Source organism: Trachypithecus francoisi, unplaced genomic scaffold (assembly GCF_009764315.1).
Source record: "Trachypithecus francoisi isolate TF-2019V2 unplaced genomic scaffold, Tfra_2.0 Lachesis_group10, whole genome shotgun sequence".
Taxonomy (NCBI): domain Eukaryota; kingdom Metazoa; phylum Chordata; class Mammalia; order Primates; family Cercopithecidae; genus Trachypithecus; species Trachypithecus francoisi.
Window position 1 is genome coordinate 28,597,828 of NW_022681455.1, and position 24,191 is coordinate 28,622,018.

The 24,191-nt window shown below is 41.4% G+C and overlaps 1 protein-coding gene across 1 annotated transcript; it reads right to left on the reverse strand.

Annotated features, from left to right (window-relative positions):
• Positions 1-134: 134 nt before the first annotated feature.
• Positions 135-22,790, reverse strand: GPX6 (glutathione peroxidase 6). Its single transcript, XM_033219802.1, has 9 exons — positions 22,704-22,790; positions 19,149-19,302; positions 14,461-14,578; positions 13,866-13,965; positions 12,431-12,659; positions 9,840-9,936; positions 875-1,024; positions 556-782; positions 135-301 (listed from the first exon to the last, which is right to left on the reverse strand). Exons 1-9 carry the CDS (start codon positions 22,788-22,790, stop codon positions 135-137), a joined length of 1,329 nt encoding a protein of 442 aa, XP_033075693.1.
• Between the last annotated feature and the right edge of the window lie 1,401 nt (positions 22,791-24,191).

Sequence of the window (24,191 nt, forward strand, 5' to 3'; positions counted from 1 at the left end):
TTCGCCAGTTTACAGTGTCAAGGGATTTTTCTATTAATCCAGGAAAGAGCATTACAGAAGGCTATACAATATGTGAAGACCATTAAAAGGAATATATCTATACATAATTTTTAAAAACCTTCGAATCTTGAAAGTCACTCACTTAGGGTACGTGAAGCTGCCAAATTTGTCAGAGGAGGAATAGGCATCTCTCGCATGGAGCCGTGGGACTTGGCGCTAAGGCACTCTTCAGCTACAGGTGTCAGCCCGTTTAGCTCCTCTTCAGGTCTTGTGATGTCATTCTCAAGAGGACAGTAAAGTTCTGTGTCATGTGGGGCCTCTCAGGAGGGGTGCGGAGGTGGGGGGGGGGCGGCTGGCGGCAGGACTCTCTGCAGCTTTGCCCTGAAGGAATTTGGTCGACACTTTAAGACTGACCAAGAAAAGGTCATTTGGCCCAGTTTTCTCCCACCCTTTGTTTACTTCTGCTCCTCCTGGGCTTGTTTTTTGTTTGTTTGTTTTTTCGGTTTTTTCTCTTTTCTTTTTTTTTTTCCCCCCTCAGTCAGTCCTGAAAATCACCTCCCAGGGGAGATAACGCGTTCTCCTCTGTAACCCGTCCTTGCACTCCCCGGTGGGTCCCGGTTCTCATCCCTCCGGGGACCTGCAAGGAGCCCCGCCCACGGGCTTTGAACCGATTGCTGCTCAGCGTCCAGGAGCAGGCCCCGCATAGGGCCGGGGAAGGGCCGTGGAAATTCAGGTGCTTCTGCGGGGCCCAAGGCCCACAGGGCAGGCGGGGACTGAGACGACTGAGGAGTGAGGGACAAGGAGGCTGGGACTGGGGAGGGGAGACCCGAGATCCGCCCAGAATGCTTTCGTGGGTTTGGAGAGGGCAGGACACAGTCTCTTCCGGCCCGGTAGGATGCGAAGACACGCTTCAAATGCAAACGGATTCCCGTCCTGGACTTTGGGAATTAAGGCGCTGAACGCAGTCAGCAAAAAGGAGATCTGTCTGTACAGACGTTTCTTTCCACGTCTCTCATAGTAAGGGCTTTATTAAAAAGCAGGGACTCGAATCCTAGGTGGTTAGATGGGAGGCTGGCACTGGGGGGGGGGACGTCCTCTGTTTTCTGGTTGTGCACATTAAAAATGACTCTCCGCCACCTACTCCTAAACGCAGTCGGCAAAAATGAGACATCAACTAAGCGCTGTGTCAGCCCCAGACCCAGATCGGCCATGGGGATTTTCAAGCGTTTTCTCAATGACTGATTTTTCTAGAAGCTAATGGATTTTATTCTTCCAGATCTAAAGGCTAAGGCTACCCCCTGCTTCACACCCGGATAACATAAAAGACAGCGATGGGACCGAAACTCGGGTCTCCTGGGTCCTGGTTGGCTGGAGAGAGAGGCAGTGAACTCCCCGAAAATAATTCTGTCTTTTCTCAGTATCTGGGAGGACTCATTACAGGGTAGATAATCAGGATGGATGTTTGGCAAGTGGGAATCTTTGAGATCTGTGCACACAGTTTTAACTCTACTTTCGCCAGTGTGGAGGACATGAAATTCCCGATGAGTGTATGTTAAAAGGGAATACAGAAGGCAATATACACAACGTTCTAAAAGAATTGCTTTTCATGGAGGCAAAGTGGCTAAGCAGTCCAAAGCGCTGGATGAAGGCTCTGATCTCTTGGGGTATGGAGATTCTAGCCTGTTTAGCCACAGAAGTCATGAAACCACTATGTGATACTTTTTAAATAATGAGTTTTGATACTTAAAACAAAATAGAATTATTGGAGTGAATTTTGTTTGTTTCTGTTGAATTCATTATTCTTACACACACCAGCCAGATTCTACTTACTAATATTTTATTTGATATGTTGACCTTTAGATGTATGAATTGGATTGTTCTCATTTGATATGTTTTGTTTTTATTTTGGGTTCTATTTATGTCTGGTTTTGGTAACCTTAATGAATGGATTCGGCAGTTATCCCTTTTTTATGTCCTGAAACTATTCAACCCACAAGAATTACCTGATCCTTGACAATTTGACAGCACTTGCCTAAGAGAATGAGGACCTTTCATGGGGCTTAGAAATGGAAAGACTTTTGACAGCCTCTTCATCTATTTCTGTGGTTCTTATTCTATGAGGATGTGTCACTTGAGTATGTCATAGAGTGTCTCTGATTCTCAGTTTCTTATTTGTTGAGGGATAATGATACTGAAGATTAAATGACTTATTGCTTATAACATTCTAGTATGATGCCGGGGCCATTCAAGCTTTCAATCAATGTTATTCATTATTGTCACATCAATATTGGTAATTTATGTTGTCCTAAATCCTATCTCCTTCACTATGCTTAGATTATCAGGGATTGTCAGACACAGAGATATAAAGTTGTAAATAATATTTGCTTTTCCCTTAAGACACCTATCTCTTCTCTATTTATAAATGTCTCCTCTCTCATCACTAATTTTGAATTCTAATTTTATATTTTCCCTTGATTAGACATTCCACAGATTTGCATTTCAGTTTTATTTACAAAAATACTTTCTTAGCTCTCCCAGCATGTAAACAGATTTTCCCTGTTAATTCCTTTCTTCTGCTTTCATTTGGTGTGTTTTGTTGGTCTTTTATTTGTTTCTGAAGTGAAATACTCACCAGTATTTCAGTCATTTAAAATCTTTCTAATTTACTTAAAAGATACACTTAAGTTACAAATATTCTCTTCTGACCTGCTTTTGTAGCATTCCGCAGGTAATGAAATATGTTGTCTTATTGACATTCTATTCTACCTAGCCTGTAATTTTAGTTTTGATTTTCTCTTTGAGCCAAGGTATTTTAGAAGCATTTGACATTTTTAAAGTATAACATTTTATACTTTTCTGATTATATTTTGATGCTGATTTCCATCTTTATTTTCTAGTACAGTATGAATTTTCTAAATTAAAAAATATTTTGATATTTTCTTACTGGACTATTGTATAATCAATTCATGAATTTCTTGGGCAGTTTAAAATTGGGCAGTTAAAAATTCGCTATAAAGAATGTTATGATATCTATCAGGTCAATGTTTTATTCTTATTTGTCTCTTATAATATTACTTATTTCTTTGTCCACTGATATTTCTTGAACTGAGCGCAATAAATTGAAGTCAATTACTAAATTGTGTCTGCCTTTCTACTTGTGTCTCCGCTGAATTTCTGCTGAATGAAAGTTGCTGCTTTATTTTGAGGATGAATATCAAAAAAACAAAAATCTTTATCTCCACTTAAACTGTAATTTTTAGCATTTTGCAGTACCCTTCTTTGTTTTTTTTAATAAGTGTTGTCCGAAATCCCACTTCACATGATTTTAAGTCCTTGAGTTCTTTCTTTTTGTGAGTTTGCCTGCTATTTTTGTTTCTTCTTTGTTTTCAAACTTCCGGATTTTTTCCAAGCCTGTGTGTAAGGCAAGCTGTGGGGAGGCTATGTGACAAGGTATATGCAGGGAACAAAGAGCTCAGAAAGACTAGTTTTTTATTTTCACAGCATTTTAAAACCCTAATTAAGAAATACTTAATCTTCCACTGGTTTATGTGGTCATAGTGAGCATTGTAATTGAATATCGAATATATCAAATGTGTAGCTCTGTAGAAAAATTGTGGGAAAGGAATCTCTGATTCTAGCCAAGAACTTCCCAGGGGCTTGAGTAAAATACGTTCCCAACCTGAAAATCTAGTGCAAGTGGAAGATTCAACCTTTTATTGTGGATGTTTTCTAGGTTCCATGTTTGGTTGCCCTTTTTTCTGAGATGGTATTCAAAGGAATATTCCATACACTCATATATTTGAACCTTCCAAAATACTTCCAAATATCTTGCATATTTGGAATACTGATAACTTCCAAATATCTTACATAGACCTTTTTAGAATATCATATGATTATAGCCGCTGCCTATAAGACATTTCCACCTTAGTATCTCATAGACACTCTGGACTCATCAAGTTCCTCCTATTATTGCTTTTCCTTTTGAATAGCACCACAACCTATTCTGTTAAACTGAAAACTATGTGATTACTGTAAATGACTCTCTTTGTCCCCTCATGCATTTTTTTCCTCAAGTGAATATGATGTCACTGCTGTTTAGATTCAAATAGTGATCCTTCCCTAACTAGCCATGGCAGTTAGTATGATATTCTAAGCAGAACCTGCTATTGTGAAAACATGATTTCATGGAATTGAGAGTTTTTGCTATTCAGTTAAACTCTTTTTAACTATTTGCTATTCAGTCAAATATGCCAAATGTAAAATTCTATTTTTAATTTGATATTTGTTTTGTCTCTAGAGAAGCTTTTATTCTAAACAGAGAGATACAAACCTGATGTTTTGATGCACACATTAAAAAATCTGAATCAAGTTTGGCATAAAGAGATAGTTAAATTTGCCAAAAAAAAAAACTTATGAGAAATAATCACAAATGATGGAATATATTATGCCAAATTTATTATTTTTTGCATGAAGGGAATGGTGAACATTGACCTGATTTGTTGGGACCATCAAGAGCAGAGCTGAACCGTAATCTCCACAGCACCTCCAAATCCTGAGACAAGCTTTTCATCCTTACATCAGTGCTGTTTTCTGTCCCTTCTGTCCCCCAGCTGATGGGGCCCCTTAAAATGTAGGATGAGTTTGAGCTTTGGTTCTTGACAAGGGACCCAGTTATGGAGGATCTGGAAGTCTTTTCCCCCCACCCCGGGCCTTATACCCTATGCATATAATGCAGAGTCCATAGCAATTGTCCATTCACTCTTAAATTGAGAGAAGACAAGTTGGAATAAGGAGTTTAAAGTTTGTTTATATTTGGGACTTAGATAGGCTCTGTGAAAATGCAGTGCTGGTTTAGGAAGGCATAAAGTGGCTGGTTTCAGAAGTCCTTGATAGCAGACATTGATAGCTTGGTTTTTACATAATGTTGCAAATTATGAATATAGATTGAAGCCAGAAGGTACCCATGTACCCTTAGAACTCACAGTGACTGATGCAAATTAACTTTTTAACTTTTTTTTTTTTTTTTTAACAGAGTCTCGCTCTGTCAGCCAGGCTGGAGTGCAGTGGCGCCATCTTGGCTCACTGCAACCTCTACCTCCCAGGTTCAAGAGAGTCTCCTGCCTCAGCCTCCCAAGTAGCAGGGATTACAGACACCCATCAACACACCTGGCTAATTTTTGTATTTTTTAGTGGAGACGGGGTTTCGCCATGTTGGCCGGGCTTGTCTCGAACCCCTGACCTCAAGTAATACGCCTGCCTCGGCCTCCTAAAACCCTGGGATTACAGGTGTGAGCCACCACACCTGGCCAATTTTTTAAACTTTGTATTAAGCTTCTAAAATAGATTATTAAAGCCATTAATAATTCCTCTCCTCCTTTGGTAGGAAGTTACAATTCGAGGACTCAGTTTTTCTCTATTAAGAGAATAGAAAAATTGAATGTCATTTAGTCTTGATTACCATTCATCTTTCTGCTCCTTTCCAAATAACACTATTGTTTGTTCCATTATATATTCTATTTATGCTGTCTGTAACATATCTTCCATGTTACTAATGTACTTGTATGTGCATTTAACACAACTTATGAATTCTGCCTGTGTATCACAAGCTACTTACTGATTTATCTATAGTTAACACATCTTGTGAATTTTGCCTTATCTTGTAAGTTATTAGTTTATGTACTATCTGTGTTGGTTTTATCCATCCAATTTGTTTTCCTATTTCCTATGTCTGAATATAATAAAATCATACAGCAAACTCATATTTCAGGAGCCACTGAACTTAGAAGTCTTTGTTTTTGGAACGGGAACCCTAGAAAGTCAGTATTCTGAATAGAAATGACTCTGAGGTTCTACAGATAAAGATAAAGCTATCTGTCTCAGGTGTAGAGTGTCTTCAAACATAACTTATTAGGTGATAATTCCATTTCTATTAACTTGTCTGGCTGGAGGCAAAGAAATACAGAGGAAATTGGAAAAAGAGAAAAGAATAGAGACCTGGAAAAAGGGAAGATCCTTGAGTTATCTTTGCCTTAGTTCCTCTGAAGTTATAATCTAAAAATTGGTATAAGCTCTACATACACTCTAGGTGGCACTCTGAGGTTATAAAATGGTTCATATGATGAGATGAGGCCACTGTGTTTTATTTTATTTTATTTTATTTTATTTTATTTTATTTTATTGAGACAGAGTTTCACTCTGTCACCCAGTCTGGAGTACATGGTGCAATCTCTGCTCACTGGCGTCTCGACCTCCTGAGCTCAAGTAATCCTCCCACGTCAGTCTCCTTAGTAGCTGGGACCATAGGTGTGTGTCACCACACCTGGCTAATTTTACTTTTTTTTAGGGATGGGGTCTCACTATGTTGTCCAGTCTCAAACTCCTGCCTCAGCTTCCCAAAGTGTTGGGATAACAGGCATGAGTCACCACTCCTGACCCCACTGTATTTTAAAGGCCAAAAGAAGTCTGAAAGAATTAAAACTAGTTTGCTCTTCCCTTTACAAGGAATCAAGAAAAGGTAGATAGTCAATATGGTTTTATAAGGAAAATTTTAGAGGGACATGGAATCCCTATCCGGGAACTTCACAGAGATTCAAAGAAGAGAAAGTTTGTAACCTAACACTTGAAAGAGCAAGAGAAAACTTGCAATCAGAGCAATGCCAGGTGGCGGTCAGGAGGGGAAGGGGTAAAGAAAGAAAAGAAAATGAGAACTTTTAATTTTACTCCAAATCGCAAAGTATTTGAAAATACATGTTAAAGAAAGATTATTTTGGCACTTGGTAAAGTGCTAGTAAAGACTTTATTTAAGACTATTGCAATTAAGGAGAGAGACTGAACTTTGAATACAATCGGAACAAGTGGAGATTTACAGCCAACAGGCAGAGTGAAGGCATGGTAGATGATGGAAAATTACTAAGCACAGATATCAAAGGGAGGAAGAATCTTGCTAAACTGGCCTAACAGGATTCTTGCTAATGGTAGGCTAAGGGCTTAGAAATTAAGGGTAGAGGATTAATAATCTGTGCAGATACCAGACTTGGGGAGATTCTCAATAAACTGATAAAAGGAGTCTTGCTGAAGGCAATCGAAAGCCAAGGCCTACTTGAGAAGGCTAAAAGAAAAGACTGTTATTCTATACTCTCACAATACTTCTGACACCATATGTGTGGGTTTTCCACTCCAAGCAATTCTCCAACTCTGCAGTCACAAACTGGGTGTTGACACTGCAACTCAATTCTGATACTAACTACCTGTAATTAGTGCAGACCCTACAGGTGAAGGGCTCAGTTCCACAAGACTGCCCCCCACTTCACATGTCAATCATAAGTCTCAGGTTGTCATTCATATTTCTAACCAACTGCTGTAAATTGAGGGTTCCTACAACTTCCTCCTGAAGTCTGATAATTTGTTATAACAACTCACAAGACTCAGGGAAACATTTACGTATGTTCATCGGTTTATTATAAAGGATATGACAAAGGATATAGATGAAGTGATACACTTGGCAAGGTATGGGGAGGAATATAGAGCTTTTGTGTCTTCTTCGGGGGCACCACACTCCCAATAACTCCATGTGTTCACCAGCTCAGAAGCTCTATGAGTTCTGTTGTTTAGGAGTTTTATGGAGATTTCATTACACAAACATGATTGATTAAATCATTGGCTTTTGATGACTGGGTCAATTATCAGCTCCTCTGCCTTCCAAAAGAAGTGGGTTGGGGTGTTGAAAGTTCCAAATCTTTAATCGCCATGGATGGTTTCTCTGGCAACCAGACCTCACTCTGAAGCTATCTGGGGACTTTCAGCCACCAGTCATCTCATTAACATACATAAAGACAGTTATTATTTAGGAGATTCCAAGGGTCTTAAAAGCTCTTGTGTTGGGAACCAGGGACTAAGACCAAATGCAACAAAAGAACCTCCTATCATCCCTATCACTCAGGAAGTTATAAGGATTTTAGAAGCTCTGTGCCAGGAGTTGGGAGGAAAGACCAAATATATATTTCTTATGATGTCACAAAGGCTCAGAGAACCCTGATTAAAGCTGGGTCAAGGAACGAGTCTTTGTCAGATAACAAATCTTGAATTTGGACCTAAATGAAGATGATGTGGATCAGAGACTGAGGAAACTAATAAACCAAGGGCATGGCTGAATTGTCCATGTTAACCCTGGGGACACCTAAGGGCTGAGCGGGAGGCAGTGTGGCTTGACTGTGCAGAGGAGTCAGTAGCCACATGAAGTACAAGAGTTCTCCTTACTCATCCTATGTCAAAATGACAATATTTTCTGCAAATTCTCCATTCCTTAGAGCAACGGTCCTCAAACTTGAGCATGTATTAGGATCAACTGGAAGCCTTTTGAAAACAGACTTCTGGGCCCACCCTAGGGCTTCTGGGTCAGTGAGCCCAGGAGAGATCTGAAAACTGCATTTCTAAGTTCTCAAGTGATGCTACTGCTACTGGCCAGAGGACTATGCTTTGAGAACCAATTTCCTAGAGATAGAAGTCAAGAAAGGGAAAATGATGATTGATTGAAGGATTGCCAATGTCCTTTTCTCAGGGCCTCTACTTGAGATTTCCCTCAATAGTGACTCATTTGTGGAGGATGATAGGTGGTCTCCACAGTCTTACCCAGATGGGCTTTACTGGGCTAGTGCCTGCATCTCCACTTGCTCTGAGTTTCGGCTGTTAATGGCTCAGAGCTGCCCCTTCAGAGTATTACTCTCAGTGGCCACCTTCTCCAGAGAATTTTCTTCAGCCAAAGGGAGCCACCTCACCTGGGAGTGTATACCTCTAGAGTTCAAGGGTGGGCCCATAAGCCAATGACTGACTCACATGGGCTACCTTGTAGGCTATGTCTCATCCTTCAAGATGGGACTGATTATAGCATGATTTTTTCTGAAGCTAAACTCCAGCAGAAATTGCATTTAATTCTCTCTTTTCCTGGCCCTATCCGGCTTCACAGATTCCCTTTCTTCTGAGACCATTCTTTCAATAAGTTATATGTGCCTCAATTCTTGTCTCAGATTCTGTTTACAGAGAACAGAAGCCAAGTCAAGAGGTGTTCATAAGACCACAGAAGCAAGATTTTATGTGCTCTGGGATAGACTGTGTCCTACTTCTCGGATTTTGAGACTTCACCTCCCAGAATTGACACGTGCACTCTCCAAGGCTAAGAGCCACCTGTGTCCACACAGTCCACAGAAAAGATATTACGTCCACAGATTAACTGCCACAGGGGAGACCACAGTGGTGTATTACCTCCTGCTATGGGCTGCTTTGTAAATCTGGGAACAGGGTGATTAGAGAGGGTCTGAGTCCTGGTTTTCTAGGACCTTAGAATCTTCCTGTCCTGCCTGATAACTCTTTCCAAAAGTTTTGTGATCAGCGGAGCCTTAATGATTCTAGGTGCCTGGTAGGTTGCTTGTGGGGTAGTGGATTTATGGACCCAATTAGCTCTAGTGTACCTGATTTGCATAATAAGTTGTGGGAACTTCTGGTTAGAAGAAAAAAATTCCACAGCAATAATGGTGTCTGTGATGGTAATGATGATAATCACCTGATAGTAAACTTTTAACTACTATGACAGACTGGAGCTCCTGAGGCACTGCTGGGAAGTCCACCTACTTCAAGAAGGTTCTAAGTGTAACTTTCCTTGGGGACTAAGTTCTGCTATAGGGATTGGTTGAGGAGGAAAGAAGTGGAAAACTTTATGTCTTGATCCTCTCTTTATAAAGACATTTTACATGATTATTATATTTTACATTATTATTATTGCCATCATCATCATCATCATTTGTGACATTTTGATCTGGACTGCTACCCCCAAACCTACCCCTCACCTATGCCCACCTCCCACTGCAAGGGCATTTCTGTTTCTCTTTTCTGTGGTCTTGGCTCTCTCCAGAACAATGTTTATTTTCTCTTCAGGGACAATCACTGGAAGGCATTAGGAGTATGGAACCTGGATTTTCAGAGCAGTGGCAGGCTGAAGACTCTTCTGGATACTCAGGCACAATGCACTCAGGCTGAAGGCTGCAGTCCTCTTTCTTCATTACTACAGGAATGTTGGTCACCTGAAGCAACTGCAGGTTCCTGGGTTAGGCTGAACCGGTAACTGGAGAGAATTTTATACATTGTGTCAGCTCATCCTCCTCCACCTACTTTCTGGACCTTGGTTATCCAGATCTTACCAGGTCTGGAACCCTTCTGAAGACGATTATGGTCCCAGAGGTACTCAACCTCTTCAGAGATTTAAAAGAAGCTAAAAAATGAAATGTATTTCTTAACACCACTGGTAGCTGGTTCTGTAATCTCCTCACTGCCCTCACAACCGCCATAGTGGTTAGTAAAAGATTTATGGAAATCTCAAATCCTATGGCTTACAGCCAAGGAAAGCCAGATTTTTTAAAATTCATTTTTTCTTACTAGATGTTAAGTTTAAGAAAAGAAAACATCCAAATATTTTGATAATATTTCCCATTTTTCATGTATTAAATATCTACCACTTATGAATTTTAAGGTCTTAAGAATCATTTTCCTAATAGTTTTTGGTTTAGTCAATTTTCTTGTTGCTGAATAAAGATTAAGTCATGGATCACATTTCTTTTTCTTTCTTCCCTTTTTTTTTTTTTTTTTTGAGATGGAGTTTCGCTCTTGTTACCCAGGCTGCAGAGCAATGGTGCGATCTTGGCTCACTGCAACCTCCACCTCCAGGGAACAAACGATTCTCCTATCTCGGCCTCCCAAGTAGCTTGGATTACAGGCATGCGCCACCACACCTGGCTAATTTTTTTGTATTTAGTAGAGACGGGGCTTCACCATGTTAATCAGGCTGGCCGTGAACTCCTGACCTCAGGTGATCCACCCTCCTTGGCCTCCCAAAGTGCTGAGATTACAGGTGTGCACCACTGTGCCCGGCCTACATTTCTGTTAGGTACACAGCAGGATTATGATCCCTACAATGTTTGAAATTACTCACTGATATTTAAATTTCCTGCATTTTTTATGCAAAAAAATATTTTTAAGTGCTAGTACCTATGTTCCAAGTAATTTGTGAAAAGGAAAAGAAAAACAGTGATTTTATCTTACTTCCTTATCTAATTTCTTTCCTTAATATCTAGTTTTCTGAAATCTACTTCCATTATAAAACACTGTATTTTAATTATAAAATGGCACGGGGCAGATAGGGCTTCCTAGCAGGTCCTTTGCACCTCTGATTAGAAGTGGGTTTTGTTCCATTTTGTTTTGTTATGCTTTTTTACTTTTATGTGCTTTCAGATTTTAACAGTAAGCATGAATTAATTTTGTAAACAGAAATGTATGCATATTTCTTGTAGAGAGAGAGAAGATTCTTTGAGAGGCAAGGATTCCTGTCATGTAGGGGCCTGGTCAAGACCTGAACGGGAGGGTGCAGAGGGACCTGATCTGTGCTCACGGTCACAGCAGCTCTGAGCAACCAGTTCCAGCCGGTTCTTTTATATGTGCCCAGGAAAGTTCTAGAGCATTTTTGAGAAAAACAAAATACTGAAGAACAAGGCAAGGCAATCAAGAAAGCAGGAACAAAGTGACAGAGAAAGAAGAAGTATGACTCTGGACATAATATGCGACTGGGAAAACACCACACAGAGCCAGGTTGCTGCAGAATTTTTTAATTTGAGACAGCGATTAGAATAAGTTTAAGGTTGAAGAGCCTCAGGGTGAGGAGAAAGCCCATCATTCAGAATACAGGAACATCCATGCCCAGGTGCCATGACCTGAATGCACTAAGGGACAGGCACCAAGGAAGGCTCTGGCAGGGTCCGACCCCGAGGGGTTTTGGGACCCACCATCATGGAGATGCCCCTCCCTTCATGTGAGGTGGGGTTTCTGCTCTCACTCTGCCTTCAGAGGTCCTACATGAGAGCTACTGGGTGGCAGGGAAATAAAGGAGAATTGAGGAGAGAAGAGTTTACCAATGCATGCCTATCTTAGAGGAGAGAGGCTATAAAGGAGGTCTAGAGTCTTGCGGCCAGCTCCTGCTTTCTTTAAACTTTCAGGAAGGGGAAAGGATAGATATCACAACTTCTGGGGATTGCTTTTTTAGGGACACAGGATAGTCTGATTTATCTACCGTAAAATATGATTTTCCTTTGGAATAGATATTTCAGGATCAGAGAGTTGGGGAGATAGGTGTTCTTTTCCTTAATCTTCAAACACACACATGCACACACACACACCATACATACAAACACCTACGCATATACCAACAAATACAATTCTACATATCCATACACACACACACACACAGCTACACACACATGCTAAGCAGCTGCTTGGGTAGTACAAGATGGTTTGGTCATCAGGAGGCTGGGTAGGCAGGAGTGTGGAGCAAAGATGGAGGAAGATGGACACTTTGTTAGACATTCCCGCAGGTGGGAGACAGGGAAGTTACTTCTGCCAGTCGCTAACCCTTCCTTGTGGGCACTGAACTGCTTTAGGTACTCCAGGATGTCTGACTTGACTGTGCTGACTGGAGCCCGGTGGAACCAGCGCATGACAGGGACTCCATCAGGCCCCACCAGAAATTTCTCAAAGTTCCAGCGGATGTCATGGACCTTCATGGGCTCCCAGAAGAGTTGGCTTGATAAGCCCAAAAGATCAGAGGTTGGAGGGCAGGAGTTCTGGAGCAGAGATATGGAAAGTAGAAACATACATTTATTTCTACTTTATTTCTACTTCTGTGTGGTACAGTCTTATCTCTAGACTACAGAGTCTACTCACCATTATGTATTTTAATATATTAGCTACTTTGCATGCTTCCAATCAATCACAGACACTGCAATGTATCAATGCCAATACACCAACTACCAAACAACCGAGAGTTAGAGAGTATAATGGTAAATCGAAAGCATTCCTCCTTTCCCTGTCTTCCCTCTATTCCCATGATTTTATCACGGCAATTCGGTAAAAGACTATTTTTCTGTTTCCTTGGACAAGTCATATCATTTTTACAGTTTGTTTCCTTAGTGGAAAAAAAAGATAGGTTGATTTAGAATAGTGGCTCCCAGAATTTGGGGTTTCCTAGGCTTCATAAGCCAGTAAAATTTCAATAACTATTTCCTTGGAGATTAACGTACAATCACTAATATTCATTTTGCCAGTAAGAAAAATTAAGTCTACTATAAGCATAAATCTAATAATTAAAGGATTTTTAATACCATGTTGAACCACATAAAATTGATTATAGTGCCATTTTTGAGTAAGTAAAGGGCAATTTATATGGGTAAACATAATAGTAACTTAATATCAGAATAAATGTCAGTCTTATATTCAATAAGTTGAGCTGTATGAAAAATTCTGCATTGTCTTTTTTCCCTTGTTTGTTGTGGATGAGTGAAAATTTCAGCAGGATCAGCCTTGTTCTGCAGACCAGTATTTGAGGCTGAGTAGACACAGAGATCCTCGGGGGTCCTTCTATCCTGGTATTGTGTAGTTCTAACACTCTGTGACTCTAAAGGCATTTAGCACATGGTATTCTGTATCATCCACGTCTGTCTCCTGATTAAATGTGAGTTCCTTCAGGGAAGAGACTACGCCCTATTAATGTTTGTTAACTCATTATATAGCACATACTGAGATCTGATAAATGATTGCTGAACGAATGAATCATTACCATTCAATACAGGAGGCTAGTCCATGTCAGAGCTATTGTCCATCACGGGTTTCCTCTACTTAAAGCTAAAGCCTCACAGCAGATATTGCCATGAGCCTTGAACTTACCTGAGCATCTCTTTTCCAAGGGGTCCAACCACAGCCCTAGACATGAGCCCCACTGCTTTCAGAGCATTTCTAGCTAACAAATCCATGCCAGGTTTATACTCACTCACCTTCAGGAAAGTAAAGACCTTCTGTTCATTTTCTCCATTCACATCCCCTTTCTCAAAGAGCTGGAAATTAGGGACAAAGCCACTACCTGGACGCACATACCTGCAGTGAATCAAAGTGTTCCCAGCAAGATCCAAATTAAGACATGGATGGAAAATAATGACCACCACCAATTCACAGGAAATTAAAGATAAAGGGAAGAGGCTGTGCATACGGAAGATAAGAAAAGATAGTCTGTGGGAAGCAGGACTTCATGCAATAGGCTTTATGGAGCCAATAGAGAATTCTAAGAAAATTGGAAGGCTATATATTAAGCTTAGGTTTCCTGCTTCATTTCCATTTCTTATACTCCCTTCTTTCCTCTACGCTTCTTTTCCATTCAATCTTCCCTTAGCCTCATCATTGAATAATTCAAAGGTAAAGAGAATATTTAAGCACTGCGAATAGAATAGATTGAATTCAAAACATCATAAGGATATGCTTCAACCCATGTATCTATGTCCTATCCCAGAAGTTTCCAGAATAGGCAGGCATCTAGGTGGAATGAGGAATGGAAATCCTGACAGAGCATCTGCAGAGTCCCATGCAAGCACTCACTTGAGGCCAAGAAGTATTTCTGAGTTTGTTCCTGGTTCTTGTTTTCCAAACTGGTTGCAGGGAAAGGCCAACACAATGACACCAAAATTCTTCAGCTCCTCCTGTAGTGCATTCAGTTCTGTAAGTGGAGAATGAATAGCATTTGTGGCTTGGTCAGGAGGCCTACCTCAAGCAGTGAAAGATCACTGAATGTATCCATTTATCCCATGAATAAACCAAGGACTATGAAGGGAAAGATTCAAGATTACAGAGATCAAGAGTAGAGAAAAAAAAAAAAAAAGACTAGTGCACATGTTTCCAGAAATGCATCTAAATGGCTGCTGTTTTTCTTGTACAGTAAGCCATGCCCGGCTATACTTTACTATCCAACGAGAACTCTTATTTTTTTAAAAAAACACACACACACACACACATTGGTAGCCTTGTGTGGGAGTCCTGTTTGATTCTAAAGAGAAGTCAGATTTGAGTGCCACTGTCTTCCTTACTTGGTGAACTGATCAAAAAAATTCGTAAGGAAAAAGCAAACAAAATGGAAATATTACCCACCTATCCCCGCATCCCCCCGGCCTCACTCATACAATGTCCCATGGTGACATAACCAGACACTCCAGTGCCAGTTGCATTCCCAGGAGTACTCCTTGGTGCTCCACCCTGAGAGTGGTAGAGAAAGAGAAATTCCAAGGCTATCTCTACAGTATTCTGCACCCTCTCCTCAATTCCAGTGACCTAACTGATGCTGGAACATGCCCTAGAACACTCCCTGGGACTCCAGGCCACAAACTCCAAACTGCTCTTTACCACTGTCAGGAACCTTCCAACTTGTGTGTTTAGACTTGAACAATAATTTCCATATTCAGCTGTTTTCAGGTCAGATTTATTCAGACCTCAGAACCTGTATTGGCCATTCTTATTCAGATTCAGCTCTGCCTGCTGGAATGTCCCCTAAGAACCTCTTCTTAAATAGAGATTGTCTTCCTATTTTTCTACAGTTCTTTGGTTACTATGGATACTCATCTCCCTCTTATCTTTGGCCATCAAGAGTATTTCCTTTCTATAGCAGACACACTTAACAGACCTTGATTCTATTCCTTTGGTAAGTTTCTTTAATTCTCTCAATTTCCTCATCTGGAGTAAAATTTGAATGAGATGCTCTTTTAAATTCTCACGAACTAGTTTAATAAATTATATCACAGCAACACAGCAGAATACTATGCCTTAAAATGAATAAGGAAACTCACCATGTTTTTTTGTTTTGTTTTTAGACAGCGTCTCTCTCTGTCACCCAGGCTGGAGTGCAGTGGCAGGATTTCAGCTCACTGCAACCCCTGCCTCCCGGGTTCAAGAGATTCTCATGCTTTAGCCTCCTGAGTAGTTGGGATTACAAGCATGTGCCACTATGCCCAGCTAATTTTTTGTATTTTTAGTAGAGACAGCGTTTCACCATGTTGGCAAGGCTGGTCTCAAACTTCTGATGTTCAAGAGTGATCCGGCCACCCTGGCCTCCCAAAGTGCTGGGATTACAGGTGTGAGCCACCACTCCTGTCCCCAAGGTATGTGATATATGTGAAAAAGCAATGTGCATAATCATTTCCTTGTGTATGTTTGTGTATGTGTATGTGCTTGAGAGAAAGAAAGTGAGAGGGAAATGTTTGCTTGTATATGCATAACAGATTTCTGGAAATATACACCATAAACTGATAATATTGGTTGCCTAAAGAGAAGGGAACATGGCAAGTGCCACTGTAAACCTTTTTATATCTCTTGAATTTTGAATGTTGCAAGTATATTGCCTATTCAATTTGTAGCAGATTTAAGTTAAAATTAAATTAAATTAAAACAAATTTAAGAGCAGCTTCATATTCCATGGAACTGCTGTTTACACATCACAACTTTTAAAATTTACCATATTTTTCAAATTTAACTTTTTGAAGGGAGGAGAATTCTTGCTTGCTAAATGATACAAAACCGTTGTTTGGGCTCTAATACCTAGGTCCTGAGGTCCTACAGTAGATACACTTAGCGACCTTGATTCTATTCCTTTGGCAAGTTCTTTTAACTTTCTTACTTACTAAATGATACTAAATCATTTCTTGGGCTCTTATAATAAAAATTTAGTCTGTAGCTTTTCAGGTTTCCCCTAGACTTGATTGTACATAAAAATAAAAAAATTGAGGCCAGATGTGGTGGCTCATGCCTGTAATCCCAGCACTTTGGGAGACGGAAGCAGGTGGATCATTTGAGGCCAGAAGTTTGAGACCAGCCTGACCAACATGGCAAAACCCAGTCTCTACTAAAAAAAAAAAAAAAAAAAAAAAAAAAAAATTAGCTGAGCGAGAAGACATGCACCTGTAGTCCCAGCTATTTGAGGCTGCAACAAGAGAATAGCTTGAATCCTGGAGGCAGAGGTTACAGTGAGCCAAGATCGCACCTCTGCACTCCAGCCTGGGCGACAGAGCAAGACCCTGTCTCAAAAATAATAATAATAATAAAGTGACCCCAAATTATTTTAAAAGTGTGATTCTTATCCTAATATGTACTTTTGAGAGTATCTTTTTATGCATAATTTTACCATTAAATTGGAAAAATATTTAGCTTCTCTTGGTAAATGTGAGCCATTTGTACTTTGGAGGAGCAGGCATTTTATTAGAATTTTTGCTTAAATCATAAAGCATCCTCTGAATGTTAATTTTAAAATGTCAAAATTTGGTGAGCCGGATCTTTTAGACATGAGATTACAATATGCTTGACTTTAAGTGTTATTTAAAAGGGATAAAATTCTGGGATTTTTATTATTGAAAATCCATTAAGAAAAATTGATAGGGTTTATATATTTTTGATGAGTTGAATAGATAACCATGTCAACGTGTGGAAAATTTTTCTTAAAACTTGTTTATGTATAGGCCAGGTGCGGTGGCTCACGCTTGTAATCCCAGCACTTTGGGAGGCCAAGGCTTGTGGATCACTTGAGGTCAGGAGTTCAAGACCAGCCTGGCCAACATGGCAAAACCCTGTCTCTGCTAAAAATGCAAAAAAAAAAAATTAGCTAGATATAGTGGTGCACGCCTGTAATCCCAGCTACTCGGGAGGCTGAAGCACGAGAATCACTTGAACCTGGGAGGCAGAGGTTGCAGTGAGCTGAGATCATGCCACTGCACTCCAGCCTGGGCAACAGAGCGAGACTGTCTCAAAACAAAACAAAATTTGTTCATGTATTATTTTGATCCATTTCTCTGTGGCATTTGGTGCAATAAATATTTTAAATTTATCTTGAATCATTTTTTTTTTTTTTTTTTTGAGACAGAGTCTTGCTCTGTCACCCGGGCTGGAGTGCAGTGGCGGGATCTCAGCTCACTGCAAGCTCCGCCTCCCGGGTTTACGCCATTCTCCTGCCTCAGCTTCCCGAGTAGCTGAGACTACAGGCGCCCGCCACCTCGCCCGGCTTGTTTTTTGTATTTTTTTTAGTAGAGACGGGGTTTCACCATGTTAGCCAGGATGGTCTCGATCTCCTGACCTTGTGATCCGCCCGCCTCGGCCTCCCAAAGTGCTGGGATTACAGGCTTGAGCCACCGGAATCATTTTTTTTTAAGCATAAAATAAAGTCCTTGGCCTGTCCAAAGTTGTATCTATCTATAGTATAATTGATCTAGAATTTTAAATAATCTGTTTTGGATCAACAGTAATACCAAACTTTTCTCTGTTAAGGGCACAGAGAAAATGGAAGCACACCTCAGCTACCACAGAAGGTTAGGCCAAGGTTGGCGAGATGGAGCATTAATCTACATTGCCAGTCACATTAGACAGCCCTTGCACTAATCAAAGGCTGCCCAGACAGAAAACTTCATTTCCCTCTTTGTCATTTGGAGTTGCCTACAGAACCCAAGGGCATTTTCCAGAATGTCAAAAATCACTCATCTCTCCTGTTTTTATGAGATTTTGAGAAGCATAAAATCCGTCCTTGAAAACCAGGTATCTGGCCTGGGAGTCACAGCTGGTTTTAGCACTCTCCTAGGAAACATAAACTATTTCATAGAACCTCAATATCACATAACATGTGATCATGATGAATCAAGACAAAAACAAGGTCACTGCATAATTGTAACCGAACATAGACAAAGCATGAACATTGTCCAAATCACAACAATAACCAGGTACCACCCTATTCTTGCCAATACGAATGACTGCTGCTTCTTTACCAGTTACAGCTTTAGCATTAGTTTCTCTCCCCATGTAAATATGATTGATTAAGATACCAAATCATATAATTGCTCCCAGTTCTTGATGGCATCCAATTCAGAACAGAACTTCAATTCCTTGAACTCGTCTCCAAATCACCTAACAAAAGCTCAGATTCTATAGTAAGTACTTTCTAATACTTTCACATTAAGAAGCCCCATGGTTCTCTACAAAACATGTTTTCCTTCAGGGCACGCAGTAACACACTCAACTTGTTCAACTGCAAGTGTGCTCCTAGTGGTCTTTAAGTCTTTGGGAAAGTCTTAGTTCTCAAATCTGGAAATAATTATCTTGATATTCTAAGGAACAGAGCAGGAGCAGCATTTAGGGAGGTAGAGTCACCTGATCACTTCTCCCACTGCATCCTCTAATAACACATCGGTAAAACCTTCTGGAATTAGAATATGGCTATCTGGCAATGCTGCTTCCAAAAGCGTTGAAACGTGAGTTCTTACCAGGATACTGAGCTGCCAAGCCTCAGTAGGTGGCTACATTGACAAACAGGACGTGCTTGCCTGCAAACTGCTTGAACTGGATGTACTCTTCGCCGTTAAGGGTGAGGGCTCCATACTCATAGATGGTGCCTGTCACCCCTTTGTTGCAATCCACCTGGAATGTTACAAAAATAACCATAACGATATAAGATAAACAATAATTTCCAACATCTGTGGACTTTTTCAAAACACTCAAAGACCCTTCATGTAATATCTTGAAATTCTAAGAACTGAGGGGACATTTCCAAGTAAAATTTTTAGTTAGAGCTGATGCCATAGCTAGAATCTATGTCTTCTAACTTACAATCCATTTTTTGTGTGTAGGTAGCAAGACAAGCATTTCATAATATTCTTCCCGTTTCTAGAAGATTAATACCATTTACTTCTGTTCCCTGACGTTGCATTCTCCCCCGACATCCTAACACCCCATTCAAGTCATGCCGTCCTCTCTCCGATACTCTTAACAGATTTTTGCAGGATTTCTCATAAGTAAGTTTTGCACAAACTTCTCATCTATATGTTCTTATATTGTAATTCCTATCCCCCAAAATCAGGCCCATAACTTACTTCTCCAGATGCCACTGAAGGGCCTTTCCAGGCTTTCCAGTGGGGTACTCACTGGTGATGGGGGGGAGGGCAGCAAGGAAGTGCTGGGTAGAGAAAGGAGGGTCCCTGACTAGGGCTCCACCCTCAGGCTTGTGCCCAGGGACCTAGGTGAGGACAGGCACTCCTGCCTCTCACCCAAATGTTGCCTGCCACGCCCCCATCCCGTGACTATGAAAACCCTGAGACCCTAGCAGGCAGACACACAGACGCTGGATGTGCAGAGGACCACATCAGCGGAGGAACACACTCCACTGGCCGGACGCGGAGAAGGACGCACCAGCGTAGGAGCACACTGGATGGCATTGACGGCAGAAGGACACGGAGTTAGGCCGGGATGTAGGGAAAGAAGCCGGACTCCAGGGAAAAACCATCCATGTTTTGGCTCCTCCATCTGCTGAGGGCTACTTCAACTCAATAAAACCTTGCACTCATTCTCCAAGCCCACGTGTGATCCGATTCTTCCTGTACCCCATGGCAAGATCCCTGGGATATAGAAAGCCCTCTGTCTTTGTGAGAAGGCAGGGATCTAATTGAGCCAACACAAGCCGCCTATGGATGGCTGAACTAAGAGCACCCAGTAACACACGCCCACTAGGGCTTCAGCTGTAAACATTCACCTCTAGACACTGCCTTGGAGTAGGAGCCCCACAGCCTGCCCGTCTGTATGTTCCCTCTTTGGTCCCCTAGAGGTTTGAGCAGCGAGGCACTGAGGAAGCCAGCCACACCTGCCATCGCATGCCCTCTGAGAGGGACAAGTGAACTTTTCCGGTTTCACTGGTACCTTCAAAACTCATCCTTGACACCCACTTCTCATCTTTATATTGTGAAACATCCTGGACTGCTCATGAATTAACGTTCATACAATAGAAAGCACAGAGCGGAAAAACTTTCTACCCACAAGCATGCCAAGAATAAAAGGCATGCAGAACCTGGAACAAAAGGCTAAGATGTTATCTAGTAAGAGAGTCTATACTCCTGGCCATATGACGAAAAGTCATAGAATTTTAGAGTAATTTAAACTGGGCTTCACAGGATCTCAGTCCTTAAAGGCATACCCCATGCAGTGAAGGAATGACCTGTGGGTGAGCTACCGTGGGGAGAGTGGGGCAAGAAACTCTTTATCATCTTCCGAGTCTGTCACCAGGACACAAGATCGTAGCTTCTCCTTCATTATCCTTGGAGAGAAGGAGACTTGACCTAGGGGCAAGCCCTTTCCTTCTGAGTCCATACTTCTGTACACATCTGTGCATATACATTAGTCACGATATTTGGGAACATTAGCCTAAGAAATCCACTATGATGAGGTTGTCATCCATGTCCCTGCATTCTCTTTGCCTTCATGACACCTTGCCTCTGAGCTAAATAATTTCCAGCATTTGTCTTTCTTGCTACTATAATAAAAAGTCACACGGAAATCACCATGTGAGCTGTCATTTGTATGCCTCCATTTCTTGCCTTTGTGCTACCTTAGCTCTGAGTGTGACAACTTCCAAAGGTTTGCTTCTCATGTGGATGTCACTCTGTGAAATGAGATGGAGAATCCCAAGAAAATTGCAGACTCAAAGAGCTCAATCCTTCCTACCCAGCTTTTAGTTCTGCTCTAGTTTGCTTACGTCTGTTTGAAGAAGACAGAATACACTAGAACACAGCTTTTAATTCACAAGATGATATTTTACATCGAAAATTCCACACCCAACCAGGCAGCAGTGGCTGACATAGATCTGGATAACCCTCAGAGGTTGTCTCTTCAAGTAGTCTGTTACCTTTCTTGAAAGTAAGTAAGCTGTCTTACGGCATTTAATAGACACCATCTTACACTTCATATGAACCCAATAACAGAGATTAAAGCTCAAAGCTTCAGGTGTGCAGACCTACATGAGTATCAACTCGCAAGTTCCTGGGCTCCGCCTAAAACGTACTGAATCAGAAACTCTTGAGCGGGGCCCAGCGATTGTGCTTCAGGCAGCTCTCTCTGAGGGACGCTCAAGTCTGGGAATCTCTGCATTATTTGATGGGCATTGTTCCCCACCTTTTATAGAGGAGAAAAAGGAACTAACAAAAGAAATATAATTGGCATATGGCCACCACTGAGGATGCTTTTGGATAAATTCATCTGATTATAAAGTTAAACTTTGCGGGTGCCTCAAGTGATCTGCTCAGTCTGCATCCTAAGACATATATACACATCTTTTACATCTTTTACAGGGGTGGCTATTGACATCCAGTGGGAGGACTTTTCTAAATGGCATCAGGAGATTTGGGAGCAACACCAAGATCTGAGAACAAAGCCTACTCTGAGCTGAGCTTTGTCTCTACCTCACCTCATGATCTTCCCTAAAATTAATATTGGCGGACAACCATATTGGCCTTATGTGTTTTGTTTTTCTAGGAGTGTGGGAGTGGGGCACTCCTCTTTCCGTGACCTTAAAACTCCTGGTGCGGATCCCAACACCAGATTCTCTCACCTCTCCCTCTGGGTTTCTGGCTGAGCAGCCTCTCCAGGAGTAACAAGGGCAGCCTCCCTGTCAATCCATTTGCTACTTCATGCCTCATTTGTTGGGATCCACAGCGCTACCCCAAGTTACAGACAAGCATGAAGGGGACAGGCTTTAGTCTATCAAGGGGCCACCAGGGGGAAGTGGCAAAGGGGAATGTGCTGAGGCAGCCCCCAACCCCACTCCACATACATTCAGTTCAAAGAGCCACTAGGTGCAGAGGAAAAGAAGCAAGTAAGAGACAGTGGATTTAGGGAGAGCCCGCTAAGGATAGCAATGTCAGGATTTGTGAAGATCTGCTGGGAATGCAGATCTTGTCCTTCGAAAGGAGAGAGGAGAGAACTCCTCACAACTCTGGCAGCCAGATTGGTCATTATGTGCTGGAATCAGCTTGGATCTCCTGCCCCATGCTCACCTTCCTATTTTGAGGCTTTAGGGTCTGCTGAGCAAAGCCAACCAGGAACAGCAGGACAAGACAGCAGGCCTGGAACTGCCAGATCATGGCTAGGAGTTTTAGTCGACTCTGAGGTCCCCAGGATTTCAGCCCCTTTTGAACCCTTGGCAGGGACCAGTTTGAAGAAGCACCCTCCAATCGCAGAGTGGCATTCATACACACCCACCTCCACTCCCTACACACACCCCCTTCCTCTTCAGTTGTAAACCCCTCACCGTGGAGCTTGCTCCACCTGCCTTGCCTCTGCCAGCTTCACACAAAAGGCATTCTCTGCCTCTTGAAAGTAAAGTCTGGGTGAGGTTGAGTTCTTGTGAACTCTCTTGAAATACGAGCTTTTAGTTATCTCAGATTTCTGAGCTCTTTTCAAAAGCCTATAATCTATGTCCTAATCACTGATACCTGATCCAGCTATGCAGCTCCTTAGGGCAGCAGGTCAGATGCTATCCTCTTATGGAACAGACCTACACACATTCCCAAGCTCTTTACCCTTCTACTTTTAGCTCAGAAAAAATGGCTGAAGCTTTGACTACGAGGCTATAAAGACCATTGAAATCAATACCTATTGGTGCAACTGACTAGCTCCTTGACTCTGAAATCAAAGTTAATGTGTTTGTCCCCAGTTTTCTCATCTGTGAAATCAGCATAATAATATTATCTACCTTATAGGTCTGCTGTGACAATTAAATGTGATAATAACTATAAAGCACTTACCACATGGCCTGACAATGGTAAACAACTAGAACTGTATTTACACAGTTTCATGTATGAGAAAACTGAAGCTCAGAGAGAGACAGAGATAACATATAAAAAGTCACAGAGTGGGTAACAGTGAAATGAAGGCAACTTCTGCTTTCTACTCCACATCACTTGCTCTGGTTCCATTTGGATCATAATTATTGTGATGAAATCTTTACTATCTGAGACAATTTACATTTGCTCACCTTGTAGTAATGAGGCCTTGAGAGGTAAGGAGACATTTCATTATAGACCTCATTAGTAGGTCAAATGGCCTAAAACCACAACTTCATAGGTTTTGGTGTTCCCATATTCTTGACAGACTTTTGAGTACCTTGGGTCCTTGCCTCCAGCAATGAGAAGTGAAGGTACAGGAGCACACACTGAACAGGAGGAAACAAAGAACATTTCATGTCCCTAGTCCACCCAAAGGTATCATGGGGCTGCAATTGCCCTTCACCCATCCTCCTTCAGAGCCTTAGTTCCATGTTATCACCTTCCAGGAATTTTGCTTTCATCCCTTAGCTGTCTCCTCACTTCCAGGATCTTCTCCAGTCCCTATTTCCTTCACACTCTGCCTCTATGACTTTTCTAAAGGTCAGGTTTGTTGATCTCAGTCAGGTTTGTTGATCTCGCTCATGTTAAAGTGCCCCAATTCCTCCTGAATTCTTACACTCTTAGTTTGAAATTCTCCCATGAAGCACTCAAGGTCTT